This window comes from Chanos chanos, chromosome 6 (assembly GCF_902362185.1).
Source record: "Chanos chanos chromosome 6, fChaCha1.1, whole genome shotgun sequence".
Lineage (NCBI taxonomy): Eukaryota > Metazoa > Chordata > Actinopteri > Gonorynchiformes > Chanidae > Chanos > Chanos chanos.
This window is the reverse complement of record NC_044500.1, coordinates 45,936,192-45,947,522: the sequence shown is the minus strand read 5'-3', so window position 1 is coordinate 45,947,522 and position 11,331 is coordinate 45,936,192. Positions and strand designations below refer to the sequence as shown.

The 11,331-nt window shown below is 42.0% G+C and overlaps 1 protein-coding gene across 1 annotated transcript; it reads left to right on the top strand.

The window, feature by feature from the left end:
* Nucleotides 1-459: 459 nt before the first annotated feature.
* On the top strand, nucleotides 460-5,226 carry LOC115815466 (tripartite motif-containing protein 16-like). Its single transcript, XM_030778421.1, has 6 exons — nucleotides 460-1,047; nucleotides 2,122-2,217; nucleotides 2,446-2,679; nucleotides 2,846-3,005; nucleotides 3,236-3,295; nucleotides 4,691-5,226. Exons 1-6 carry the CDS (start codon nucleotides 460-462, stop codon nucleotides 5,224-5,226), a joined length of 1,674 nt encoding a protein of 557 aa, XP_030634281.1.
* The last annotated feature ends 6,105 nt before the right edge of the window (nucleotides 5,227-11,331 follow it).

Sequence of the window (11,331 nt, the reverse complement as noted above, 5' to 3'; positions counted from 1 at the left end):
TACCTCTGAAACTTCAAAACTGAAAAGAAATAAATTTATGCAACATACACACATTATCTAAGTGAAAATAGGAGTGCAAACAAGCTTAATAAACAAAAATTAAATGAAGCCTTGTTCCTGTGAGAGGCAAGACAAAGACCGCAAGACAGTTCCTTTTCATTAATTACACACAGAATCACTGAGACACACTCTCTCTCTCTTTTACTGTCACACACAAACACAAACATATACAATGATAAACTAACTCTCTCTCTCTCACACACACACACACACACACACACATCACACCACACCTCTCTGTTTATTATGAGTGATGTGCCACTTTAAGACAACCTTACACTCACACAGAACCAGGAAGTCACTCCTACTTTCACTTACAGAGACATGAAACTGATCTGAGCTTCCTGATCAGAGTGTGTTTAATCATTTGTTCTTATTTCTGAGTGTGTGATCAGTAAAATGGCAGAGGCCAGTATTTCTGTTGGTGAGGACCAGTTCATGTGTCCAGTCTGTCTGGATCTCCTTAAGGATCCTGTGGCTATTCCCTGTGGACACAGTTACTGTATGGGCTGTATTAAGGGCTGCTGGGATCAGGATGATCAGAAGGGAGTTTACAGCTGCCCCCAGTGCAGACAGACCTTCAGTTCAAGACCAGTTCTATATAAAAACACTATACTGGGTGAAGTGGTGGAGAAACTGAAGAAGACGAGACTCCAAGCTGCTGCTCCTCCTGCTCACTGTGACACTAGAGATGTGGAGTGTGATTTATGCATTAAGAAGAAAGAAAAAGCCGTCAAGTCCTGTCTGACATGTCTGGCTTCATACTGTCAGACTCACCTCCAGCCTCACTATGAATCTCCTGCCCTCCAGAAACACACGCTGGTCAAAGCCTCCACACGACTACAGGACCAGATTTGCCCTCATCATAACGAACTGATAAAGCTTTGGTGTCGAACCGACCAACAGTTCATGTGTTATCTGTGTATGGTGGATGAACACAGAGACCATAAAACAATATCAGTGGCAGCAGAGAGGACTGAAAGACAGGTATGTACAGGGACTTCTCTTACAGCTCAGTGATAATGTGTGTAAATGTGCCCTGACCACTGATAACTGTCATCTTGATTTAGGAAAACAAAAGCTGTTTATTTTGTCATGAAGTCACACCAACCATGACACAGCTCTACTGTCACACTGAGGTTTAGTCAGTGGGTGTGGAGCTGCTTTTATTTTTTATATATTTATTCATTACTTGTTTGGAAAAAAAACATTAGCATTCTTCTACTTACAAGTTCCTGAGGCGGCGCTGTTTTAAAATTACATCTAAATCAGTCATTGTTGCCGAACATTTTTCCATTTGCACTATTCACATATTTAATGTAATAGGGCAGGTTGACCACAAGGGGGCAATGTAAGGAAATGTGCTGAAAGTGTAGAGTTTTGGGAGACGGGAGAACAAAGTGTCGTGTAGATTTTAAATCGATGCAGGTGGATCGACAAAATGAAAACAGCAAATTATACTCACAACTACTGAGGAAATATTGCTCAAGTAAAACAGTTCTTTGCAAACGTTAACCGATCATCACAGAGATATCACAGCTATTTTCTCAATAGCTTAAACTGCCAATTTTTTTCTATTTTTATATTCTTTCAAAGACTAATTTTATTGTTGTAACCAGTGTATATATATACAGTGTAGGGAACATTGTAATTACATTTTATTACATCCATTTGATTGTATTTAAAACTAAAGGAAAAAAGGCAGAGCATTTGTGGGGTTAAATACCTATTCCTTTTTATTTAATTACACATTCCCTTTTAATTCAGTTACATGATGATTGTCTCCACTGATACTGTTATGATAATTATGACTGGAATTATTTCTTTCTACAGGATACTCATTAAATACTCCACATCTTCATTTTAAAATTACAGGTTTAAATTCGTAATCAAAGGGGATTACGCCACAACCAGACAGAAAAAACAGGGCAAACAGGGTATCTGAGGGCAAACAGGCTCAGAATTAAACAGTCAGAATTTTTATCACACTGAGATTTATTGGATACAGAAGACTGTGTGTAAATGGACCAAGTGTGATGATGTGTTTTATTTGTGTAACAGAAACAGTTGGGAGAAAGTCAGAGGAAAACCCAGCAGAGAATCCAGGGGAGAGAGAAGGAGGTGCAGGAGTTGAGACAGGCTGTGGAGTCTCTGAGGGTGAGTGTTGAGCAGAGGAGAAGACAAGAGCTGGCTGCTGGAGGAGTCATTTGAGGGCTCAGTCAGGGTTCTCCTCCAGTCAGTCAGTGAGGAGTCCAGTGTTTGGCTACTGTCCAATCCCACTGAGTCACAGTGTAGGGAACAGACTGGCTGAGTAAGAGCTGAGTGAAGTGTGTGATTGTAATGGACCCCCCTCCTCTGTGTGTGTGTGTGTGTGTCTCCTAACAGCACTCTGCACAGGCAGCAGTGGAGGACAGTGAGAGGATCTTTACTGAGCTGATCCGCTCCATTGAGAGAAGGTGCCGTGAGGTGACAGAGCTGATCAGAGATCAGGAGAAGAGTGAATTGAGTCGGGCTGAAGGAGTCCTGGAGCGACTGGAGCAGGAGATTTCTGATCTGAGGAGGAGAGACACTGAGCTGGAGCAGCTTTCACACACAGAGGATCACATCCATTTCCTCCAGGTAACAGTGGAGGACAAAGTGATCTCCAATATAACAGTAACTGACTTCTCCTCAGTAACATGTGTATAAAGTTTTGTTTCCATCCATCAAAGCTGTACTTATGTATCTGTGTGTGTGTGTGTGTGTGTGTGTGTGTGTGTGTGTGTGCGTGTGTGCGTGTGTGTAGAGTTTCTCATCTCTCTGTGCCCCTACTGGATTTGAAGACCTACACAGCATTAGCACCATTCTAAACTTCTCTTTTGAGGATGTAGGAAAATCTGTCTCTCAGCTGAAAGAGTGTGTGGAGGATTTCTGGAAGAAGGAGTTTGGAAGACTTTTAAGTAAAGGTAGGGATTATATATTATTGTAGACATTGTCACTGCAACATTGTGAAGAATATTTCACTTCAGACCATTTCCATTGTGAACAGTTCAGTGATGAGTCCTCTTATTTTATAGTGACAATGTGAGTCACACACAAATATTTAGTTTCAAATCATTTCTCTTTCATTTCTCTGTTTCTCTTTCTATTGTGAACACTTTAATAATGAGTCTAATGAATCCTTTTGTTTTTCTAGTGACAAACACTGAGATCATTCCTCTCCCTGAACCCAAAACCAGAGAGCAGTTCTTACAATGTGAGTAACTCACACACACAAACACACACACACACACACACACACACACACACACACATTAGGAGTGTGCATCTCCATTATTGAGGCCGATGCGATACACATCTCGATGCATTGCCAATGTTCCAATACATTAGAGATACATATGAACCAACTACTAACGTGATACGATATGATTCACCCCTATTGTGATTCAGTGCGATTCAACATGATTTGATTCAGCACAGTGCGCTTCAGCACGATAAGATGGGATTCAAAAGAATATGATGCTATACAATTCAATATGGTCCAGATAGTTTGATTATAGTTCTTTGGTTCTTCTTAAGGAGACTCCAACTGGTGTGAGACTTGGCTGAGAGACTTGAGGAGAACTGGCCACTGGCAGCAGTGGAGATGAGATAGTGTGTGTGTGTGTGTGTGTGTGTGTGTGTGTGTGTGTGTGTGTGTGTGTGTGTGTGTGTGTGTTTGTGTGTGTGTGTGCTTTAGAAACAGTTTAGAGAAGAGGAATCGATCTAAATATAGAATTCTTGGTCTCAAATTATTGATCACATTTCTAAATAATAAAGGCATAGGGCCTCCACTAATAATTATACATAAATAAATCAGATTTTACCCATGTAAAGATGTTAGAAATGATGCATCCTGAGTTCATTCCATATTGTATCTGGTGCTCACTTTTTAATCAGGGCAATCACATCGTGAACTTTTATACCGGTGTACCTGTGCGAATCGGTGAATCTTTCCATCCCTAACACACATACACACTCACACACACACACACACGGACACAGGCACGCACGCACGCATACAGTCACTCATAGCTCAATGATTGCAACATAAACATAGCTAAAATAAATAACTCCTCAGCAATTATTATTATTATTATTATTGTTATTATTATTATTGGTTCTCTCACATGACATTGTTACTGTTGTTCCTTGTTACTTGTTCTGTTTCTGTCTGTTCTGCTATTGTGTTTCCCTCGTTAATTCACTGTTAACATTTATTGTCATAAAATGATCTTCTCTGGCAACAGTGCATATATTACAGACATGTCACTAAAGCTTGTTGAGCTGAACTGAGAGAGAGAGAGAGAGAGGGGGGGGGGAGGGAACTGTTTGGTGGTTATCATGATCCTGAGAAGGAATCAAAATTTCATTTAAAAATGAATATGAGAAAGGTTATCTATGTGACAAAATGTTGAGATTGGATGAAAAAAAGGTCTGGTTTCACAATTCGATTTTAATATAATGAAACATAGGCTTAACATAAAGTGAATATTACATTTCATTCATGTCTCGGTTAAATTTTTTTTTTTTTACTGATTTCAGTGATTTAAGTTTTCATTTTAAAATGTCTTGACCTTCATTTGTCATTTTTATTCCTCAACTCCACCAGATTCCTGTGATCTCACACTGGATCCCAACACAGCACATGAAGAGCTTAGTCTGTCTGAAGGGAACAGAGTGGTGACATGGAGTAACACAGAACAGGCCTATCCTGACCATCCAGAGAGATTTGATGAGTGGTGTCAGGTGTTGTGCAGAGAGAGTGTGTCTGAACGCTGTTACTGGGAGACTGAGTGGGGTGGGAATAGAGGGGTTGATATATCACTGTCATATAAAGACATCAGGAGGAAAGGACGGGGTTATGAGTCTTTGTTTGGATGTAATGATCAGTCCTGGGGTTTGTACTGTCCTCCCTCTAATTACTTATTTAAACACAATAGTAAAGTGACTAAAATCCCCATAGTTCCCAGTTCCTCCAGAATAGGAGTGTATGTGGACCACAGGGCAGGAACTCTGTCCTTCTACAGCGTCTCTGACACAATGACCCTCCTCCACAGAGTCCAGACCACATTCACTCAGCCCCTCTATCCTGGGTTTTATGTCGAGACAGGGACAAAAGTGAGGTTATGCCACCGTCCAAAATGAATAAAATACAATGGTCCAGTTATGATAAAATGACTGTGTTGCATTGTTAGATGATAAACATTTGATTTTGTTATTATGGATGGAGGTTGTAGTAAAGGAGTGCTGTGACTGTAGCTGAGATTACTCTAATGATCATCCTCTGACTGTGGGAAGTTTCTCTCAGTGTGTTTGTTGTTTATTTTCTTTCATTTTGTGAAGCTCAATGTGTCCCCATTGTTGAGAGTTTGTGTGTGAATCAAAGAGGGAGAATTTTGTACAGGAAGACTGTCATACATAAATTGTGTAAGTTTTTGTTCTCATGGAATTTTGCTTTTTGACACTGAAAATGCTTCATTTGTAATCCACTTTATTCATATGTTCTTGAATTCATTAAATCATTGACAATGCCAGTAAGAAAGCCCTGTATTGTTCTCTCTCTCTCTCTCTCTCTCTCTCTCTCTCTCTCTCTATCTTCCTTGTAAAAGAGTGAGGTAGCAGGATTAAGGTATGGAGCTATAAGGAGAGTGAGGTAACAGGATTTAGGTATGGAGCTATAAGGAGAGTGAGGTAACAGGATTTAGGTATGGAGCTATAAGGAGAGTGAGGTAACAGGATTTAGGTATGGAGCTATAAGGAGAGTGAGGTAACAGGATTAAGGTATTGGGCTATAAGGAGAGTGAGGTAACAGGATTTAGGTATGGAGATATAAGGAGAGTGAGGTAACAGGATTTAGGTATGGAGCTATAAGGAGAGTGAGGTAACAGGATTTAGGTATGGAGCTATAAGGAGAGTGACAGGATTTAGGTATGGAGCTATAAGGAGAGTGAGGTAGCAGGATTTAGATATGGAGCTTTAAGGAGAGTGAGGTAACAGGATTTAGGTATGGAGCTATAAGGAGAGTGAGGTAGCTGGATTTAGGTATGGAGCTATAAGAAGAGTCAGGTAACAGGATTTAGGTATGGAGCTATAAGGAGAGTGAGGTAGCAGGATTTAGGTATGGAGCTATAAGGAGAGTGAGGTAGCAGGATTTAGGTATGGAGCTATAAGGAGAGTGAGGTAACAGGATTTAGGTATGGAGCTATAAGGAGAGTGAGGTAACAGGATTTAGGTATGGAGCTATAAGGAGAGTGAGGTAACAGGATTTAGGTATGGAGCTATAAGGAGAGTGAGGTAACAGGATTTAGGTATGGAGCTATAAGGAGAGTGAGGTAACAGGATTTAGGTATGGAGCTATAAGGAGAGTGAGGTAGCAGGATTTAGGTATGGAGCTATAAGGAGAATGAGGTTACAGGATTAAGGTATTTGGCTATAAGGAGAGTGAGGTAACAGGATTTAGGTATGGAGCTATAAGGAGAGTGAGGTAACAGGATTTAGGTATGGAGCTATAAGGAGAGTGAGGTAGCAGGATTTAGGTATGGAGCTATAAGGAGAGTGACAGGATTTAGGTATGGAGCTATAAGGAGAGTGAGGTAACAGGATTTAGGTATGGAGCTATAAGGAGAGTGAGGTAGCAGGATTTAGGTATGGAGCTATAAGGAGAGTGAGGTAACAGGATTTAGGTATGGAGCTATAGGCTGTTTATCTGTGTGCCAGTGCTTTGCTTCATTTTTTCGCTGAATTATTTCCTTGGGAGGAAATGATTCCATCTACACACCCCCACCACCTGCCTCAAGCCTACGAATCTCTCTCTCTCTCGCTCTCTCTCTCTCCCGCTCTCTCTGATTCTCATATAATCACACTCATACAAAATTTGTCATAAACACATTTAGCAAAGATACATTCCTGAGATCTGATCCTCTGATTCTCACACAATGGTTTGATGAGTAGAGATGAAGAGAAAAGTCTGTAACTAATGTTTGTCTTCTATGTCTGTCTGTCCTCTGTGTCTAATCTCTGTCCTCTATATCTGGTGTCTGCTCTCTCTGTCTTATGTCTGTCCTCTGTGTCTACCAAGTTAGAAAGTCACTGGACTAGCTATGAATCATCAAAGATGCCTTAAATTCTTAAAACTAAATTCTACCCTTTGTGAGGTAGCAGAAAGTCTTCAGTGTAACATTTTACATGAAACTTAGTCCAGAGAAAAAAGAATTAAGAATCTGGAATGTTTACATTTACAGCCCTAACACATGAAACCATTTTTATTTTTTATCTGGTGATGGAGAGTAATTATGTCACCAAGTTTTATTCACAAAAAATTCCTGCATTCCCAGGTTCCTCTATAGTGAGTTTCTCTGTGGCTGTATGCTGAGCCAGTGGGTACATTTTCTTTGTATTTCACACATGAAAATGAATTCTGTAGAGTTTGATGAAAAATCCCTCATGGCTTCATGATCAGAGATGAGTCATTCCCATAAACAGACAGTGAGACATCTGGAGCTCTGCTCCACTCTTGTGTGTAAGGAACTCATGTATAGAATAAAACACAGTGAAGGTGACAGAGAAATGATGCTGATTACTTTTTCTCTTTCTTTTCTCCAGCACTGCTGTGAATTTGACTACAGTCATATGTATATACAGTAAAAGCTGATGCACCAGCACATGGTCACATTGTCTTATCTTTCAACACTGATCAGACTAGACAGAGTAGAACTTTAAAATCATTTATCACTGTTATAGCATCCAATCAAATCAAACCTTACAATCACATGTTTGGGCTGGGGAGAACTAGCGCAGTTCTGGTCCAGAGCCACAAGGGAGCAGAGGAAGACCATGATCGTGGAGGAGGTCACACGGGTGGAGCAGGAGCGCTACCTCATCAAGGCAGTGTCCCAGGGCCAGTAAGGCGCATGGACACGGTGGGAGGCCACCACAAGCAGAGGCATCAGCTGGGCAGACATCTGGCGAACTCCGCAAGCGCGGCTCAGCTTCTCGATAAGGGCGGCGTACGATACCCTTCCGTGTCCCCGACACCTCTCCCAGCGGTTTGGGAGTGAGGACAAGTGCCCGCCGGGCAGCAACAGCAACACAGGCCTCCAGCACATCCTGTCAGGGTTCAGGGTTACGCTGGCGGAGGGCCGCTTCAGGTGGAGGCACCACCCGGTGCTGAGCTGTTGGAGAAGCGCAGGGTGGGGACAAACAACTGCTCAGGTCTCCATCGACCGCTCGTTCCCTTTCTCAAGCCGGGAGAGAACCGACAGAAGCCAGCAGCAGGAAAGACAACGTCTCTGCTTACTCCTGGAAAGGCATAGGAAATGTCAGGTGATCTGGGCAAGCAGCTGAGATCACTCAAACGACCAGATGTCCTGATGTGGTCCACGGTTGTCAAGAAGGTCCTCATCACTGAGCTCACCATCCCTTAGGAGGAGGGGATAGCAGCAGCACATGAGTTCAAGCGGATCAAGTTCTGGGAGCTGGTAGCACAGTGCAGCGAAGCGGGCTGGACTGCAGTCATCCACCCAGTGGAAGTTGGATGCAGGGGTTTCATGGGTAAATCAGCAATCCAACTTCTCTGTGTGACTGGTATGACTGGGATGAGCCTACAGAGGGCCATCAGGGAACTGGCAGAGGAGGATGAGAGGTCAAGTCACTGGTTGTGGCCACAGAGGAGGGACACGTTCTGGGGCTCAACACCCCAATAAGGGCAGCTGCAGGGGGTGGTGTGGAGACGTCCCCAATTGGCCACTGCCAACCCCCCCCCCCCCCCCCCGGGGAGATACGGAAATAGCTCCGTTTCAATTATACACTAGTTTATTCCAGGTTAAAAAGTCACAATAATCCAAAAGCTCAGAGGACTGCAATTCCAGGAAAAGTTTCAAAGATGTATGTGTCACATGCCAAGGTACAATGTACAGTAGCAGTGAAATGATGGTACAGTCACAAGAATCCAAACAGAAGAAAAACAGTTGGTCACAAAAACCAAGGACAGAAACAATAACGTTAACAGTTCAGGTCCAAAAGTCCAATAAGGAGAAGTTGAAAGTAAATCCAATATGGGCAATCCAAAAGAGTAATCCAGGGGAAAGGTAAAAGATAACAGAGAATCCAAAAACACAAGGGCTCAGGTCTTGGCTGGGGTCAAACACACCAAGAACATCACAAAGACTAAGCAAAGAACAAGACAGGAAACTGGGTTTAAATACATTCTGACAGTGATCCAATCAAGGCACATAGCACTGAAAATGAGACACAGGTGAGGTAGCTAACAAGAGGGTGGGGTAATCACAAAACCCAAAAAATACCAATACAAAGGACCAAAAACGGCCACCAGAGGTCAGCAAAGTCCCAAAACAATGACTCTCCCTCTTTCTCTCTCTCTCTCTCACACACACACCACACCTCTCCATTTATTATGAGTGATCTGCCACTTTAAGACAACCTTACACTCACACAGAATCGGGAAGTCACTTTCACTTTCAGAGACATGAAACTGATCTCAGCTTCCTGATCAGTGTGTGTTTAATCGTTTGTTCTGAGTGTGTGATCAGTAAAATGGCAGAGGCCAGTATTTCAGAGTTTCAGGACCAGTTCATGTGTCCAGTCTGTCTGGATCTCCTTAAGGATCCTGTGACTATTCCCTGTGGACACAGTTACTGTATGGGCTGTATTAAGGGCTGCTGGGATCAGGATGATCAGAAGGGAGTCTACAGCTGCCCCCAGTGCAGAGACACCTTCACACCAAGACCAGTTCTACATAAAAACTCTATGCTGGCTGCAGTGGTGGAGAAACTGAAGAAGATGAGACTCCAAGCTGCTCCTCCTGCTGCTCACTGTGACACTGGAGATGTGGAGTGTGATTTTTGTATTGGTAAAAAAGAAAAAGCCGTCAAGTCCTGTCTGACATGTCTGGTTTCATACTGTCAGATTCACCTCCAGCCTCACTATGAATCTCCTGCCCTCCAGAAACACACGCTGGTCAAAGCCTCCACACGACTACAGGACCAGATTTGCCAGCGTCACAACAAACTGATAGAACTTTGCGAGGTATGTACAGGGACTTCTCTTACAGCTCAATGAGAATGTGTGTAAATGTGCATTGACCACTGATAACTGTCATCTGGATCTAAAGTAATTATTTGAACATTTTTGAAAAACTGAATATGATTTAATTTACATGTCTTGTTACATTATGCATATTATATTTTAATGGTGACAGACACCACCTATCTAATTAGGGAAAAGAGGTTTTTCATCAACCATATGAGAAGCTTATTAAATTACAAATGCCACGAAATATCCACATATATTAATAATCGACGTCATTGCACTTACAAGATCCTGAGGTGTGTTTGTTTTGAAATCGCATTAAAATTGATAAATATTGGCGAACGTTTTTCCATTTTCTTGCATTTTTAATGTAATTAAACTAGCCGTCCACGAGGGGGCAGCACAAAGCAAAGTGTTGTAATAAAAATGAGATGTAAATCACCCCTTTATCCCTCCCCTCTCTGCTTTTGGAGGATGCCTCATCTGTTCCTTCACGCTTCGTGGCCAAACGTTGAGTATAATTGGAGAGTTCTGAGAGAAGGGAGAACACAGTGCTGTGAAGATATGAAACTGATACAAATCTCCAAGTGCATTGACGAAAAGAAAACAGCAGATTATCATTACAACAGCAGATTATCATCGCAACTATTGAGGACTGCACTTACGTATCCTTCTGTGTGTGTGTGTGTGTGTGTGTGTGTGTGTGTGTGTGTGCGTGTGTACGTGTGTAGAGTTTCTCATCTCTCTGTTCCCCTCCTGGATCTGAAGACTTACCCAGCATCACTGTCAGTCCACACCTCTCTTTTGAGGATGTAGGAAAATCTGTCTCTCAGCTGAAAGAGCAACTGGAGGATTTCTGTAAGGAGGAGTTTGGAAGATTTTCCAGTCAATGTTGAAAATTTAGATACTGTTACTGTTGAATTTGAAACCTTTAATTTTAAAATATTTCCACTCTATTTCTCTCTCTGTTCCGAACACTTTAATAATGAGTCTAATGAATCCTTTTGTTTTTCTAGTGACAAACACTGACATCATTCCTCTCCCTGAACCCAAAACCAGAGAGCAGTTCTTAAAATGTGAGACTCTCTCTCTCTCTCTCTCTTTCTCTCTCTCTCACACACACACACACACACAAATACACCCATGCATGCAATCACTTATAGCTGAATGATTACAACATAGATGGCGTTAGTGATTTCTTAG

Coding starts and splice junctions, on each gene's coding strand:
- LOC115815466 (XM_030778421.1), top strand. CDS start 460: ATGGCAGAGGCCAGTATTTCTGTTGGTGAGGACCAGTTCATGTGTCCA. Junction 2,680..2,845: donor ATCACATCCATTTCCTCCAG/GTAACAGTGGAG, acceptor GCGTGTGTGTAG/AGTTTCTCATCTCTCTGTGC. Junction 3,006..3,235: donor TGGAAGACTTTTAAGTAAAG/GTAGGGATTATA, acceptor TTGTTTTTCTAG/TGACAAACACTGAGATCATT.